At 40.9% G+C, this 13,148-nt stretch overlaps 2 protein-coding genes across 5 annotated transcripts in view; both read left to right on the top strand.

Moving 5' to 3' along the window:
* Positions 1–13,148, top strand: part of LOC147035390 (rho-related BTB domain-containing protein 2-like) — a 229,596-nt gene that overhangs the window by 48,714 nt on the left and 167,734 nt on the right. The gene's annotated exons all lie outside the window — the stretch shown is intronic.
* LOC147035392 (drebrin-like protein B) overlaps positions 1–13,148 on the top strand; it is a 58,381-nt gene that overhangs the window by 7,510 nt on the left and 37,723 nt on the right. The window contains exons 3-4 of the mRNA XM_085897447.1: positions 6,917–6,991; positions 9,541–9,687. Coding sequence (XP_085753573.1) covers positions 6,917–6,991; positions 9,541–9,687 — 222 coding nt within the window. The remainder of the gene's footprint in view (positions 1–6,916; positions 6,992–9,540; positions 9,688–13,148) is intronic.

The raw sequence follows: 13,148 nt of genomic DNA, 5'->3' as shown, positions 1-13,148 counted from the left end.
TCTTCTTCTTCTTCTTCTTCTTCTTCTTCTTCTTCTTCTTCTTCTTCTTCTTCTTCTTCTTCTTCTTCTTCTTCTTCTTCTTCTTCTTCTTCTTCTTCTTCTTCTTCTTCTTCTTCTTCTTCTTCTTCTTCTTCTTCTTCTTCTTCTTCTTCTTCTTCTTCTTCTTCTTCTTCTTCTTCTTCTTCTTCTTCTTCTTCTTCTTCTTCTTCTTCTTCTTCTTCTTCTTCTTCTTCTTCTTCTTCTTCTTCTTCTTCTTCTTCTTCTTCTTCTTCTTCTTCTTCTTCTTCTTCTTCTTCTTCTTCTTCTTCTTCTTCTTCTTCTTCTTCTTCTTCTTCTTCTTCTTCTTCTTCTTCTTCTTCTTCTTCTTCTTCTTCTTCTTCTTCTTCTTCTTCTTCTTCTTCTTCTTCTTCTTCTTCTTCTTCTTCTTCTTCTTCTTCTTCTTCTTCTTCTTCTTCTTCTTCTTCTTCTTCTTCTTCTTCTTCTTCTTCTTCTTCTTCTTCTTCTTCTTCTTCTTCTTCTTCTTCTTCTTCTTCTTCTTCTTCTTCTTCTTCTTCTTCTTCTTCTTCTTCTTCTTCTTCTTCTTCTTCTTCTTCTTCTTCTTCTTCTTCTTCTTCTTCTTCTTCTTCTTCTTCTTCTTCTTCTTCTTCTTCTTCTTCTTCTTCTTCTTCTTCTTCTTCTTCTTCTTCTTCTTCTTCTTCTTCTTCTTCTTCTTCTTCTTCTTCTTCTTCTTCTTCTTCTTCTTCTTCTTCTTCTTCTTCTTCTTCTTCTTCTTCTTCTTCTTCTTCTTCTTCTTCTTCTTCTTCTTCTTCTTCTTCTTCTTCTTCTTCTTCTTCTTCTTCTTCTTCTTCTTCTTCTTCTTCTTCTTCTTCTTCTTCTTCTTCTTCTTCTTCTTCTTCTTCTTCTTCTTCTTCTTCTTCTTCTTCTTCTTCTTCTTCTTCTTCTTCTTCTTCTTCTTCTTCTTCTTCTTCTTCTTCTTCTTCTTCTTCTTCTTCTTCTTCTTCTTCTTCTTCTTCTTCTTCTTCTTCTTCTTCTTCTTCTTCTTCTTCTTCTTCTTCTTCTTCTTCTTCTTCTTCTTCTTCTTCTTCTTCTTCTTCTTCTTCTTCTTCTTCTTCTTCTTCTTCTTCTTCTTCTTCTTCTTCTTCTTCTTCTTCTTCTTCTTCTTCTTCTTCTTCTTCTTCTTCTTCTTCTTCTTCTTCTTCTTCTTCTTCTTCTTCTTCTTCTTCTTCTTCTTCTTCTTCTTCTTCTTCTTCTTCTTCTTCTTCTTCTTCTTCTTCTTCTTCTTCTTCTTCTTCTTCTTCTTCTTCTTCTTCTTCTTCTTCTTCTTCTTCTTCTTCTTCTTCTTCTTCTTCTTCTTCTTCTTCTTCTTCTTCTTCTTCTTCTTCTTCTTCTTCTTCTTCTTCTTCTTCTTCTTCTTCTTCTTCTTCTTCTTCTTCTTCTTCTTCTTCTTCTTCTTCTTCTTCTTCTTCTTCTTCTTCTTCTTCTTCTTCTTCTTCTTCTTCTTCTTCTTCTTCTTCTTCTTCTTCTTCTTCTTCTTCTTCTTCTTCTTCTTCTTCTTCTTCTTCTTCTTCTTCTTCTTCTTCTTCTTCTTCTTCTTCTTCTTCTTCTTCTTCTTCTTCTTCTTCTTCTTCTTCTTCTTCTTCTTCTTCTTCTTCTTCTTCTTCTTCTTCTTCTTCTTCTTCTTCTTCTTCTTCTTCTTCTTCTTCTTCTTCTTCTTCTTCTTCTTCTTCTTCTTCTTCTTCTTCTTCTTCTTCTTCTTCTTCTTCTTCTTCTTCTTCTTCTTCTTCTTCTTCTTCTTCTTCTTCTTCTTCTTCTTCTTCTTCTTCTTCTTCTTCTTCTTCTTCTTCTTCTTCTTCTTCTTCTTCTTCTTCTTCTTCTTCTTCTTCTTCTTCTTCTTCTTCTTCTTCTTCTTCTTCTTCTTCTTCTTCTTCTTCTTCTTCTTCTTCTTCTTCTTCTTCTTCTTCTCAGCTCTTGGACACATTTGTCCTTGTTTCCATTATGGCTTCTTTTATATACTCTTCAATTCATCACCCGTTCACCCCCTTCTTCCCCAACATAAATAGATGGCCCTAACTCGATCGACCCTGTTTTGGGAGGGACTGTTTCAAAGTGAATTCGTCCAACAAGAAATCCCTATTGTAGAATGAAGAGCCAGACTACAATACAAGTGGTTAAAAATTTAAATAAGACCTGGAAAAAAAAAAAACTAAAACATGAGAAACACTCCAGAATCACGACTCGCCTCCATTCGTTTGTTCCTACTCTTTCCTGCCTTTGGAACCAACTTCCACATTCTTCTCAATCTTTCCTCCCTCCAGATTTTCACCACCATGTCCGATCACCCCCCTTCCAAAACCATGATCATTTTTACACCTGTTAACTCCCTCCCCAACTGCCGACAAAAAATTATTTTTCCTGCTTCTGTATCCATCTTGTTTCACCACTTTCATTCTTCACCTAGCCCTCAACCTTTCCCCCGCATCCCTTGTTTGTCCGTCTGTCTATTTTATCCCTCGGCCCTGCTGTTAGCATTCCCCACTTCTCTTTCTGCCGTTGTTTCTGTTCTGTGTTCTAGCTCATCCACGAACGCGCATGTGCGTGTGCGTGTGCGCGCACGTACGTATGGATATATATATATATATATATATATATATATATATATATATATATATATATATATATATATATATATATATATATATATATATATATATATATATATATATATATATACAGTAAGTCCTCGCTAACCGGAAGTTCGCATATCGTAGTTTCGATTTTTCGTAATTTAGTTTTAATGACCAATTTTTCAATTATCGCAAACATTTTATGCCTATCGTTATGTCATTGCAAGGAAAAACGCAAAAAAAAGTTTCAAACTGCCTGCAAAAAACAACAATCACACAGGATGCGCATAAACACACTTTCACTTTACTGCGCATGTTCTGTATGCTGTACTGTACGTATTCTCTTCACGCTCGCCTGCATACCTTCCAGTATGAATCCCAAGCGACCCGCAAGTCTTTTGCCGAGCACACCTCGTTTCAAGCGACAACGAAAGGCTGTCACATTGAAGGTGAAATTGGATATAATTAAAAGACATGAACGAGGTGAAGGGACAACGGAAATCGGCCGCGCGCAGCAATCGCTGCATCGACTGTACATTCGATCGTTCAAAGTTCGGCAAAGATAAAGAAAATATCACAGATTGCAACCAGTTCGAGTGCAACGACACGAACGAGAATGAGAGATGGTGCCATGCACAACATGAAGCGTTTATTATGTGTGTGGATAGAAGATCAAACTAAACGTCGCATGCCTTTATCTCTTGCTGTGATACAAGAAAAAGCGCGTCGTTTGTTAGGGCATTGACCCACGATTACGTGATCAATTACTTCTCCAATCATGTTGAGAAGTATCTCCAAGGAGAACAACATTGACAACAAATCTTTGCTGCTTGTAGACAATGCTCCTGCCCATCCTCAGCAAATGGAAGACTGGTGTGAAAACGTGCAGGTAGTATTTTTACCACCAAATACTACCTCACTTTTACAGCCTATGGATCAGGGAGTTATTGCTGCTTTTAAAGCCTATTATGTTAAGCATACCATGCTGCAGCTTATCAAAGAAACTGATAAGGACAAGCTATCAATCAAGGAGTTTTGGCGAACATACAACATAAAAATGGCTTTGGAAAACATTGAGGATTCATGGGCGGAGGCGAGTGCCTCCACAATGAACGCTGTGTGAAAGAAAGTGTGGCCCGAGTGTGTCCACAATTTCACGGGGTTTGCTGATGTTCCGTTGATTACAAGTCAAATTGTAGACCTGGCGCAGGAGGTTGGTTTGAAGAGGTTGACGAAGAGGACGTGGATGACTTACTGGAGTCTCATGCAGAACCCTTAAGCAATGAAGATCTTATGGAGTTGGAACAGCAGTGGGCTCTTGAGGAAGAAGAAGATGCTGTGACACCTTCATCTGAGCATCTCACCATGAAAAACCTCAGCCAAATCCTCAGCTCGTTTGAAAGTGCCACAGAATTTGTTATCGAGCAAGATCCAAATCTTGAAAGGAGCACTGATTTTAGCTGTGTTGTTTATGATGCCCTTTGTTGCTACAAGGAACGTTATGCAGCAAAGAAAAAGAAAGCCATCCAGCCCACTCTCCATGCATTTTTCAAGCCAAAAGATGCAGCACCAACTCCATCCACCATCCAGGATGCTCCTTCAACCAGCTGCCAAGAGACCGTTCCTGCTGGTGAAGAAAGTGACAGCACAGTGTCAAGTGAAGAGGGGGACGATTCTGCCACTCCGCAAGTGTGACTTGTCCACCGCAATCAACTCCGCTCCTCCAGCCTCGGGGTAAGTCTCCACGACTCGAGGAGTGTGTTTTGTTTATTTGTGTTTATGTCCAAAAAATTCCGAGCCAAAAACACATCCCCCCTTTAACACATTGGTTTTTATGGGAAAATATATTTTGTTTAACACAGTTTCGCTTATCATAAGGTTTTCCAGGAACGCAACCCTTGCGAAAAGCGAGGACTTACTGTGTGTATATATATATATATATATATATATATATATATATATATATATATATATATATATATATATATATATATATATATATATATATATATATATATATATATATATATATATATATATATATATATCTTCTTTCTTCTTCTTTCGGCTGCTCCCTTTCGGGGTCGCCACAGGGAATCATCCGCATGATCCGCATAGTGATTTGGCACATGTTTTACGCCGGATGCCCTTACTGACGCAACCCTGGTCGCCTCTTACGACACAGGGATATGGTAAACCTATTTTAACCGGGGTATACACCGGCCCAGTACACTGGTACTCATTTCGCCGACCTCGGAAGGATGACAGGCTGAGTCAACCCCCTGGTGTATTAATTCAGTGGCCCAAAGGGGCTTGAACTCGGGACCTTTTGGATCCCAAGCCGCTGCCCTAACCACTGCGCCAACACCAGGCTCATATACATATACATATATATATATATGTATATGTGTATATATATATATATATATATATATATATATATATATATATATATATATATATATATATATATATATATATATATATATATATATATATATATATATATATATACCACTTGTTTTCAGAATATGCCAGGTGATATTGCATGTTTCTTCTCTTTTGTTGAGGTCCTCATGTGACTGCATGAACGTTTTAATTTTTCTTTTTATTAATACATTGTATTGGTCCATTTTGCAGATATCATCAGGTTCGGAAACTTTTCAATGTGTTGTGTGTTGAAATGGTTATAATATGCAACATCTTTGTTTAAAATTAGGTATTGTAGATACAGAAGCAGATGAACTCTTCCAGGCTGAATAAACACAATGTGAGCTCCAAATCCCCCCCCCCCTCAAAACAATTATTTAGTTTATTCACAAATTTTATGCATTTGGCCATGTGCAATACACAACTAATCAGTGCTGCTAATTACTTTGAGGTTTGTATTGATCGAGTGGAGTTGAGTTTCCAAATTGGCTTGCGAACTCCCCAGTCTACTTCCCTGGCCAACCACTTGAAGAGATGCGGTCCCTCGAGTTCCTCGGCCTCTCACTCTGTTGATCAAGTTGCCAAACTTTTTTCGAAGAAAGGCTAACATCTCAGTGTTATCCAGAGAGCTACTCCCATTTTGAGCCACTCGTACATAATTTAATTGTCTTATGCCTTCAACCACAGTATCATAGAGCATGTGTTCACACTTTGGTTGGGTGCAGCTGCTCCCCTTTTTACTTCCCTCGAGGCAGTAATGTCCAAGGCTCTCCATGTTATTGGCATATCCCAGTATCAGGCAGTGTCCCAAGGTCTGATTCTCATGCACAAGCGGGCAAGTTGATGGAGTCTTGTTTTATTTCGTCTTGCTTCGAGCGTCACTCTTCATGCTTTCTCTCCCCTCGATCTGCCCTGGTCTGCCCAAGTTACACGTGTTCTTCCACAATCCCTCAACTGATCTGCGCGCTTCAAGCTGAACGCTTATCTCTCATCTGTGGATCTGACTTCAGATCTCCAGGCTGTTTGTCTCACACTCTTCCTCCAGTCTTTCAAGATTACTGCCCACCATCACCTCATGTTTTATCCCTGTTCTCTTCAACCCTCTCCCTAGCATTTCTGTTCTTTTACTTTGGAATGCCTTTGTCTCCCTGTTCCCATAAGATCCTTTGACTCGTCTGTGACCCTGCTTCCCTCCACTACAATTCCACATTTCTTTATACAAATGGAAAAAAAAAATACTGAATTTCCCCCCATTAATTTCTGTAAAGCTGTGATGTTTTGCAGCCATTCTTGTACCCACAGTCAACAAATCGGTGCTTCCAAATATATAAACGGGGAAGTCACTAATTTGCATGAATTGCTTACAATGATGCATTTTATTTATTTATTTATTTTTCTTTCGATGAATATTGGAAAAGTCTATAATCACACACATGGATTCTCATTTTTTGACTTATCAAGTTTATTTTACGTGAAACTCTGGGATTTTGTTGTTTTAATTAATCAAAAGGAAAAATGCAAAGCTTTTGCTCAAATGCTGTTTTGCAGCATGCCTCCATCTTTGGTAAGTGATATCTCTGCATCACCACATTGGAATGCACTGCTGATTGAGCACATAGTAATGCACTTGAATCGTGTTCACTTAAACATTTTACACACTCTTTATATGGCTTAAACTATCCTGAATCGACATGCTGTGGTACTACTCATGACAACGGGGCCAATTGTGATTGTTCTCTGAAGGTTATTTCCATTGTAGCCCTGGAGGAGATAGATGGTGAACGACTCGAAAATGTTATCTCGGTTAGTCTTGAGGAATGCAGGGTGCTTATTCATCTGCATGCTTGTCTGTCTTTTTGCAGTCCGGAGAGGGTGTAAATGACATGCACAAAGGACTATGTGCAAACCACCTCACAGCCATTGCCTGTTTCTTCAAGGTTAGTATCTGTTTCTTGTTTGTCTGTTTCTTTCTGTCTGTCTTTGTTTGTATGTTTGACTCCTACACTGGATAGAATGAGTTTATAACTGGTGGCTGTGTTCAGGGTGTGCGCGGCTGGGTTTTAGGCAATAAAACAATTCATAGCCCCAAGGATTCAGAGCAGAGGGAGAACCCCCTTCTCTCTATGTAAACATGCATGGTGGCATCGAGCCACTCCCAGTGAGAGAGGGTATTACAAGTCGTACTAAAAGATGCCTTTTCTGGGGGGGATTAACTCGTCTAGAATGACGAGTTATTCACTAGTAATGTTGATATATAAAAAATAAATTTCATTCCTTTTACTAAGCTGGACCTACTTTCTTTCCTTTGCACTGTCCATTGTATTTACATCATAAGTACATAAGCTCCAGCTGTGTGCACTTGCGGTCAATCCTCTGGCTTTATGCACGCAAGAGTGAGTCGATCACTTGTGATGTTTATGACTACAGCAACATTCAGTCATTCGTTGCACATTGAGAAGTGAGCGAGTGTGATAGTGTAATTCACAATAGTGATGATGTGTAAATCCAACTTTACTGCTTCAGAAGCAGTGTTAAGGGGATAGGGGACAACGATGTTCTCTTTGGAGAACTATGGCAACATTGAGGATGATTCCTATAGATAATTAAATTAATACAAATTATTGGTAAATGTGTGACATTTACTTATGATGAGAAAATGATTCTATTTTGGTATTTTCCATGGGCTCGATGTGGGGCCTCATAGGTAGGATCGATTTTTTTTTTTCACTAGGCAAATTTCTGAGTTACCTGGGGAGGACGAGAACGCAGGGAAAAGTTGTCAAACTTCCTGAAGTGACATCCTCCAGCACTCTGCTTGTCAAAACTAAAGTACATTATTGCAAGAGTAAATTGCTATAATGTAATTCTCTGTAACCTCTGAACAGGGCCCTTCTCCACACCCTCTATTTTCTCCCACACAGTCATACTTTCACTTTGGGGATTACTCGCACCAGAATATCAAAGATGGCCCCATTTAGCTTTCATGGTCTTGTGTGAATAGCCAAAAAGTGCTTTTCTTGTCTAGTCCTGCAGCTAAACGCAAAAAAATCAGACATTGGTGAAACTTCATCTTGCATTGCCGTTGCACTTATGTCCTTTTGTTTATTTCTTGATTTATTTGTTTGTTCATTTTGTTAGACTACGCATTCCCCCCTGCCCTGCTTAAGGGGGTTTTCAAATGGCAAGAAGGTAACACAGTGGTGCTAGCTTCCCTTTGGCCCCTTCATGGAGCAAGCAAACAGGCAGTACAGTTGAGAAATCAGTCTGTTAGCTTCTGTTTATTCATTATTATCAAACCAGAATCAAGGCAAAATAACGTCTTGTCCATTTCGAAATCGAACCGGCCAACTCGAGTGTCAAGATAAATAAATGGGAGCCAAGAACGTTCCAAAGGTTCTCACAAGTCGAAAATTTCTGATCTTTCCCATCAGACAACAGTTTATTTTACGAGCAATTTCAGGGAATTATACTTTTTCAAATTTTAAATGAGGGACTGAGAATTAGACGGTGGAACATTGCTATTTTCTGAATGGATATATGTGACATTGTATACAGGTGAGCATTGGCAATATAGCCTGCATGGGACCTTCAATGCTGTTTAGTGCTCAATTAAGTTAGTTGCCAATGTATTTATCAAACGGATCAGCCATGTGCATTTTGTTGTTGTTGTGATCAAATAATGCTCATCGAGGAGCTTCTCCATAAATTGCATACAATAAATAGACATGAGGCGTGTACCTTTGAGTAAAATACAAGGAAGTGGTAGACATTGGACAATTCAGCATCGTATCTTGGAATGGAATTAAGGCTATTAGCACACCGAGCAACCCAATTGTGATTCTTGATATGCGATATCTGCCAAACGCATTTTTATTACCTCCGCCGCCGAAGGTGAATGAGGTTACGTTTTCACCCCTTTCTATTTGTTTGTCTGTGTACAGGATATCTCAAAAAGTTGAGGATTGATCTGGATTAAATTTTATGGACTGGACAGGTATATGGGTGTGTGACGAGGATGAACTGATTTGATATTGGTGAAGATCCGGATCTGGATCCGACTTGTATAATTTTTTAAGTGATTCTTCACCATTGAGAGATCGGGCTAAAACGATGCATAGTACGATGTCTCAAAAAGTTGTGGACAGACTCGGACGAAACTTGGTGGACAGGTTGGGTGTGTGGCAAGGATGAATTTATTCGATTTTGGTGAAGATCCGGATCGGATGCAAAGAGTTATTTCATTTTTTTCAGTGATTCTTCACCATTCAGAGATTTGGGCAAAAATGATACACAGCCTGAAATTTCAAAAATGTATTGATTGGGCCCGATGTGTTCTTGCGGATCAGGCATTACGTGGCGGAGGTATGCGCTCTACTGAGTGCCCGTCTAGTTTTAACTGGAGATATCTGTTGTCTCCATAATTGAAGTTTGTTGAGTTGATGAAAAAGCTTTATTGATTGATGATGCTTACCTTGTTATCCTACAGGGAGCTCATGTCACTATTAACGCTCGAACAGATGATGACGTGGAACCTGATCTCATCTTGCAGAAGGTGGCAAAAGCATCCGGGGTCACATACAGCATTCCAAAGGAGAATTTGGAAGTTGTCGATGACTCTCCACAGAAGCCAGTGGTACACATGTCAATGTCAAGAGTTCAGCAGACCTTTGGCATTATTTTCTTCACTTCCTCGTTGTTTTACTTTTTCTTACTTCAAGTCATCCTGCATAAGCGCAAATGAAATGTTTGTGTCATTAATACGAAAGACTTGTCCATGGTATAACAAAATGCTTTGTAAAGATGGGATACATTTAGAGTTGCTTATTTGAGTGATGGAAGGTAGTTCTGTTTCTGTGCCTGCGCCTCACTGACCTTGTAACCCTTACTTTATTTTCGATTGCTTCTTTCAAATATCGCTGTTATTGGTTTCCTTGAATGAGGGAAATGGGGGAAGTGAGAAAAAAGAAATTAACTGGTTGAAACGTTGATAATTTGCAATCAAAAGGAGATTTACTTTTTCAATCCACATTAATATAAATAACAAGTATAACTTGAGTCAGATTCTGCAACCGGTCCAGACAGCATCAGCCCACGTGTCCTCAAAGCCTGCTCTTCTGCTCTTGCTCACCCTCTCTCTGTTCTATTCACCCTCTCATTTGCCCAAGGTCATCTGCCATCTGCTTGGAAATCTGCTAACATCACTGCCCTGCATAAAAAGGTGCAAAAACAGATCCCTGTAACTACAGACCAATCAGCCTTCTCCCAATCATCAGCAAGGTGATGGAATCCATCATCGCTTCAGACATGAAATCCTTCCTCTTCTCCAATGGCTTGATTTCCAATCATCAATTTGGTTTCAGACCAGGTCACTCTACCCTGGATATGCTGCTTCTGCTCTCCCATCAATGGATGGAGGTCCTCAATGCCAGACAGGAAATCCGAGCCGTATCCCTGGACATATCACGTGCTTTTGACACAGTCTGGCACCCTGCCCTACTCACCAAACTCTCTTCATATGGTATTCAAGGCCATCTCCATTCATGGCTCGCAGACGTCCTCTCCTGTTGCAGTCAACGTGTGGCCCTAAATGGAGTTCTTTCATCCCCTCTTCCTGTGCAGGCTGGAGTTCCTCAAGGTAGCGTTCTGGGCCCTGTTCTTTTTCTGGTTTTCATCAATGATCTCTCGGACTCTCTGGAAAATCCTCTATTTCTCTTTGCCGACGACTCCACCCTCTGCCGTACCATCTGTCATCCCTCAGACCGGCAAGCAGCAGCTTCTTTGCTCACTGCAGATCTGGATAAAATCACAAACTGGTCCAACACGTGGAACATGTCTTTCAATCCAGACAAATCTCACACTCTCACTATGTCTCTTCGAAAGGACCGTTGACAAAACCCCCCCATCCACTTTCTCAACAATCCTCTGGAAGAAGTCTTTTCCTTCAAGCTTCTAGGTCTCACTATCTGCCATGACCTTTCCTGGGAAAGTCACATTTCCAACCTCGCCTCAAAAGCCAGTCGCCGACTGGGAATCCTCCGTCGTGCTAAGTCCTTCCTCGGCCCTCTTGAACTCCTGACCACTTACAAAGCTTTTGTCCGTAGCCTGATGGAGTACTGCTCTCCCCTCTGGGCTGGTGCTCCTGCCTCCCACCTTTCTCGGCTTCACGCTGTCGAAACCAGGGCATTTAAGATCATCGGCATCTCCCGCAATGAAGCTGAGTCTTTGGGCCTCTCACTCAATCACCGCAGGTTGGTCGGTGGTCTTTCTGTCTTCTACCGACTCCTCTCCAGCCTTGCCCCCCCCTGCTCTCTCTGCGATTTGTCCCCACCACATTTCCACAGGGCGCTCAAGGTCCGCCAACAACCCCCTTCTGGTAAAACTACCAAAATCACGAATCACTGCTCATCTTCACTCTTTCATTCCTCTTTTTTCCCGCCTTTGGAATAAACTTCCTCACTCTATTCTTTCCCATTCTTCCCTCCAGGCTTTCAAAACAGCTGTTCACCACCACCTCTTATCTTCCCCCATCCAAATCCTCGATCTTTTCTACCCCCGATAATCCACCCAAGCCCACTTCCTTCATTTCTCCTGCTTTCCTTCCTGAAAGTCCCTGAAATGTCCATCTTCTCTTCGCCATGTTCCCCGTCCCATCCCCATCCCTCTCCCTTCCACAGTTCACCTAATGTGTCTGTTCCCCACTGTTTTGTCCCTTCCACTCCCGCCCCTCTTGTCTCATGCCTCCTTGCTGTGAGTTGTGTGTTAGCTCTCATACGAGCCTCGACCAAGGTATACAAAAAAAAAAAAAACACAAATTTTTGATCACCTAATCATGGATAAATAAATACTGTTTTGTGTGTAATTTAATTACCTCCGACTAACTCCTACTGTCTGGCTTCACATGCGGATTATGTCGCTAACTGAAGACCGAGGTGTCTAAAACGAATTGCTAACGCCTTAAAACCAGCTTGCTCACCTGCTGCCTTGTGGTAAAGGATTTTTTTTTAACCAAAGGCTAAAAGGTTTAATCCCTGAAAGAAAAACAGCCGCTGATTTGCGGAACAGGTTCTTCAACCAAAGGCTTAGATTATGATCCCCAAAAGAAAACTGGTTGGTGTCAGGAATGACATCCGGCGATGGAAACCTCAGCTCCAAAACTCATGATGGTAGCTCAAAATTATGGGTGGGTACAGCCCAAAGTACCCTGTAGGTGTGTTAATCTGTGGACATCAAAAATAATTATGAACAACTTGGAGAAAGAGCTTTATTTTAAAGGTTGAGGTTAAAGGTTAAAGCTTTATTTAAAACCCCTCAACCATTCTCCTGGATTGATGCTGCAACTTCAGGGCTGCTACAACAAGCCTGTGGTCAGTATTGAGGAACTGAGCACTCCAGAAGACCCTGCAGTTCTGGATCATCCTCCAGTGACCATCAACGAGCACATGGTCAATCTCCATTGCCACACCACCAGTGTTGGAATACTAAGTCCAGCGATGAGCCTGTGGCGTAGAAACCATAAACTAGCCAGCATAAGTCCAAGACTTCTTGCAAAGTCAAGGAACTTAGCGCTGATGTGGTTCACAATTCCAGACCTATGGGTACCAACACATGTCTCATAACCATCCCTATCAGTTCCAGTCGATGCATTGAAATCCCCCAAGACAAGAGTATCTCGTCTGGGGCACTGATCAACCACAGAGTCGAGCGTGGCATGGACTGTGTCCTTCCGGGTGAAATCACTCATCTCAGTCAGAGAGTATCCTAAGACCAAGGAAATGACACCCAAGGAGTGACGGATCCTTTGTCTCATTCGCTCGTTGACTGGTTTTACCTCAATTATCATTGTTGTCAGCTTATTGGACACAGCTACAGCAACTCCTTGAACATGGTAACCATCATGGTAACCACATGGTAACTATCACTCCAATAGTGGGTGCAACCATCAGCCATGATCTCACCGCTATCCGGTCTCCGAACCTCAGAGAGTGCTGCAATACCGATTGTCCAAATGCTTGAGTTGAGATGATAACAGAGACAGGTGATCATCCTCTCTTAGGGATAGGCTATACCAGGCACCCACCCAAAGGGACCATCTCA

The sequence above is a fragment of the Eptatretus burgeri genome, chromosome 1 (genome assembly GCF_056783735.1).
Source record: "Eptatretus burgeri isolate ZD-2024b chromosome 1, Ebu_testis_v1, whole genome shotgun sequence".
NCBI classification, from domain to species: domain Eukaryota; kingdom Metazoa; phylum Chordata; class Myxini; order Myxiniformes; family Myxinidae; genus Eptatretus; species Eptatretus burgeri.
This window is presented reverse-complemented; position numbering and strand designations above follow the sequence as displayed.